Genomic DNA, 4,572 nt, shown 5'->3' on the forward strand with positions numbered 1-4,572 from the left:
GGTCAATTGACCGAACTACGTTAAATATTTGTGTCTCTTTTGGTATATTTCTCTTTTGCTATCTGATTTATCGTCATTCAAGATTTGTTTTACTAGCTTCCACATGCAGAGGTGGATCCAGAATTTAAACTCTATGGATTTAATATTTAAGATTTTTAATATTGAACTCATTATTATTTTAAAGTTATGGGTTCATATCTACATTTTTTGTAATTTTAGTGGATTTTTACATTTAAATTTATGCTTCACATCGAAAGTTATGGGTTCAATTGAACCTATCCGCATAACACTTGATTATTTTGATCCTAACAGTTAGACCTAACTAATACAACTCACAAATAGGCCATAGCCCGTGCTAATGCATAAAGTTGAATCATTGTGTCTAAAATTCAAGAAAATGTCTATTTAATCCCACAAGACATAACCTATAGGCACGACAAGACTTGATTAGTATTCATTTTACCTATCGTTGTTTACTTTATTTTCTTAGTTACCAATATAGGTATTATGTTAGATAGTTACATGTTGTTGTATGTCACTTTATCTTGATGGTATAGAAAAGTTTTATGCTTAACAGTGCACATGAAGTTAAACTCAGTCCAACAATGTGTTGAAATCTTCTAGTGAATACGTCATTTATAAATGGAAATGGGGCTGAAAATTATGTGGAATTTGTGAAATCAACTCTACCCTTGCCCGAACAGAAAAATAAAAGCTGCACAAAACTCATGCCACATATAGTGCATAGAAAAAAGTCAAAGGATTCTTTTATTGGTAAACATGATGAGAAAAGAATAAGATTCAATCAATCCATGTCTTTACTCTTATATAAGCATCTCATACTTCTTTCCTTATTCCTTAATATCTACAGCTGAAAATAACAAAGAAGCACAACATTAATTACTAGCAGACATGGAGGAGACGGACAAAGGAGCAACTAAAAATGTAAGTAAACACAGAGGAATCAGAGCCATGCCCTTTGTCATAGGTATATATTTTTTACAAAAACTTGGTCATTAGTGACAGTGTCGTAGTTGTTCCTGTTTTGAATCGCATGCTAAACTGCAGGGAATGAGACATTTGAGAAGCTAGGAACAGTTGGAAGCTCGTCAAATCTCTTGGTTTATCTAACCAGTATTTTTCATTTGAAGAGTATAACAGCTACTAATATTATCAACATCTTCAATGGAACTTGCAACTTTGGCACCTTGCTTGGAGCTTTTCTTTCTGATACTTACTTTGGCCGTTACAACACCCTTGGATTTGCCTCAGTGTCTTCTTTCTTGGTATAATCTCCTTCTCATATAACATGAAAAACAAGAAATACTCACGTTGGAAAAAATTGAGACTAAGAGTGTGTTAGGTACGACGGAAGTTATAAGGAAAATGACTTCCGTCGATAAGTGAGTGAAGTTAGTTTCCTATTTTAGTAGAAATTATTTTCCTTGAGAATAGATTTTTGGAAACCAAACACAAGAAAACGACTTCCTCATGGAAAATATTTGTATAGAAAATGACTTTCATCAAACCAAACACACACCAACTTAACCATTGTTTAAAAGTCCTTCTAACTACCAGATTTTATCTTTGTTTGCCACTTACAGGGAATGCTTGTTCTGACCTTAACAGCAGCAGTCTCAAAGTTACATCCACCTGAATGTGGAAAAGATGCACCATGTGTTGGTCCAACAGCAGGGCAAATGACATTTTTACTAGGCGGATTCGGTTTACTAGTTATCGGTGCTTCAGGCATAAGGCCATGTAATTTGGCATTTGGAGCAGATCAATTTGATCCCAAAACGGAATCAGGAAGAAGAGGAATCAGCAGTTTCTTCAACTGGTACTATTTCACATACTCATTTGCTGTGATGGTATCACTGACTGTCATTGTGTATGTTCAATCAAGTATCAGTTGGTCACTTGGATTGGCCATTCCTACAACTATGATGTTCCTTTCTTGCGCACTTTTCTTTGTGGGCACTAAAATTTATGTCAGGATTGTGCCAAAAGGTAGTCCTTTGTCAAGTGTGGCACAGGTTTTAATGGCTGCATTCAAGAAGAGGCAATTGCAGCTGCCACAACAACCTCGTTTCTCACTCTTCAACTACATGCCTTCTAATTCCTTGAATTCTATGCTTCCTTACACTGATCAGTTCCGGTAATTCCTCTTCCCATCATCGAAGTACTTAGCCTGTTTAGCAAAATATTCTTGGAAACTAGAACTAGAAGTGCTTATTTATTTCGAAAAAGAAATAAATACTTATTTTAAGTGTTTGGCCAAGCTTCTCGAAAAAAACACATACTAGTGGTTTTGCATATTACTCACTCCGTTCACTTTTACTTGTCCACTATGCTAAAAATATATTTTTCATTTTTACTTGTCCACAATACTAAAAAAATTTTTTTTTTTTTTTTAACCTTATCATTAACTACTCATTCTCCAAATTATTTTCCAAGACTTTTGAGAATGCTATTATTATTATGCGTAAAAATGTAAATTACATACTTCATTTATTTTTCTTAACGAAAATGCAAAGTCAAAAGTGAACGGAAGTAGTAGTAGCAGAAGTTGTTTTATACTGTTGAAAAGAAGCCGGAAAAAGTAGTTTCCTCTTCCTCTTAGATACCATTGTCAAAATTTTGTATTCACTAAATTACAAAAAATAAACTCATGTATTGTGGACATAAGGAGATTCTGAAAATTTGGTCAAACAGACTGTAAGTTGCAAGTCAACAGTCAACAGAAATAGTTGAGTAACTAAAACGGTTTATGATTCAGATTCTTGAGTAAAGCAGCAGTAATAACCCAAGAAGACCTGATAAACTCAGTAGATGGATCAGCAGTCAACCCCTGGAGACTTTGCAGCATTCAGCAAGTGGAAGAAGTAAAATGCTTATTGAGAGTAATCCCAATATGGGTTGCTGGAACTATCTATTATGTCTCTGTTGTCCAATCACAAAACTATGTTATATTCCAAGCCATTCAAACTGATAGTCAACTTGGCCACATCAATTTCCACATCCCACCAGCATCTTTCATTGTTATTTCCATGCTGAGTATAACCATTTGGCTACCTATCTACGATCGCGTTTTACTTCCATGGCTTCGGAAACTCACAGGTATCGATGGCTAGTGGGGCGAGTATAGCCTTAACCCGCCTTGCCCTGCCCTGCTTAGACTCTTTCCGCTTTCAACCCGCCCCCTTATTTTTCCAAGCTTTTCATTATTTATCTTTTTATAGGGAAAGAAGATGGAATTACCCTTCTTCAGAAAATGGGAATTGGAATATTTCATTCTATCATCACAATGATCATATCAGGAATTGTTGAAGACAAAAGAAGAACCCTGGCAATGACTAGGCAAAAGTTAGAGATGACTCAGGGTAAAGGCGCAATTTCATCCATGTCAGGACTATGGTTAATACCTCAGATGGCATTATCAGGTAAGCGTGTTTTACAACTTTATTCATATTTGAACTTCAGTTCGAAATATAAAATTTGAAGTTGAAAAACTGGTTCGAGTATTATAAGTGAAATGATGGTTTTCAGTCGTAGAAATTCAACTTTTTTTCCAAATGATATTCCAACGCAATTTAACTTTCAAATACTCGTCTTTTCCAACTTTAACCAAATATTGCCCAAACTGATACAGGTCTTTCCGAGGCATTTACATTAATCAGCGAGAACGAGTTCTTCTACAAACAATGCCCAGAAAACATGAGGAGCATAGCAGCATCTTTCTTCTTTGTTGGATTGGCAGGGTCGAGTTATTTGAGCAGTTTCTTGTCATCAGTTGTTCATAAGTCATCAAATTGGTTGGCTGAAGATCTTAACAAGGGAAGATTAGACTGCTTTTATTACCTCATTGCAGCACTAGAGATTCTGAATTTGGGATATTTTCTTGTATGTGCAAAATGGTACAAGTACAAAGGTGGGGGAAGTGACAACCAATCGAATGAGCCAAAAGAATAATCTGAGTTTTGACAACAAATCGAGTGAGACCAACAAATTACATTGTAATGTAATTTTCACTCAGCAGAAATAGAGTATAGCAAGTTGTGGCTACATTGCTGCAGTAAGCAGTCTAAAACTAGAGGCTTGGCCATTATAGTAGTAGTTGCTTTGCTCGTGATTTAATTCTTTCATAGGACCCAAAATAAAACGTAAAACAAGAAAGATGAAAATTATTTATACCAAATAGAAAATTATTAATGGAAATTTAATCTTAATTATTGAACTGTTGCTGACTGCTAGATTTGGACTGACTGGTACACAATCACATGCAGTAAATCCTTCAAAATCTGATGTAGGGAACACAGTAGAAGAATGCATTGACTTATGACCACCACAAAATATGTAATGAATGTATATAAGAAGGAAGATAGTATTGAGGACCTCACTATATATATATATATTATTTATTTATTATTTATTTTTTTTTAATTTATGCTTTGCTCATGATATAATTCTTTCGTAGGACCCAAAATAAAACGTAAAACAAGAAATATCTATACCATATGGAAAATTATTAATGGAATTTTAATAACTGTTGCTGACGGCTAGATTTGGACT

General features: G+C 34.7%; 1 protein-coding gene across 2 annotated transcripts; it reads left to right on the forward strand.

Moving 5' to 3' along the window:
* The first annotated feature begins 723 nt into the window (after positions 1 to 723).
* LOC107765798 (protein NRT1/ PTR FAMILY 2.11) lies at positions 724 to 4,090 on the forward strand. Of its 2 annotated transcripts, none has more exons than XM_075243904.1 (6): positions 724 to 945; positions 1,069 to 1,286; positions 1,605 to 2,158; positions 2,780 to 3,120; positions 3,243 to 3,443; positions 3,653 to 4,090. In XM_075243904.1, exons 3-6 carry the CDS (start codon positions 1,608 to 1,610, stop codon positions 3,970 to 3,972), a joined length of 1,413 nt encoding a protein of 470 aa, XP_075100005.1. In that variant the 5' UTR covers positions 724 to 945; positions 1,069 to 1,286; positions 1,605 to 1,607; the 3' UTR covers positions 3,973 to 4,090. The 2 variants fall into 2 exon arrangements, with proteins under 2 accessions (XP_075100005.1, XP_016439983.2); XM_016584497.2 differs by having other exon boundaries at positions 852 to 988.
* The last annotated feature ends 482 nt before the right edge of the window (positions 4,091 to 4,572 follow it).

Source organism: Nicotiana tabacum, chromosome 22, assembly GCF_000715075.1.
Source record: "Nicotiana tabacum cultivar K326 chromosome 22, ASM71507v2, whole genome shotgun sequence".
Lineage (NCBI taxonomy): Eukaryota > Viridiplantae > Streptophyta > Magnoliopsida > Solanales > Solanaceae > Nicotiana > Nicotiana tabacum.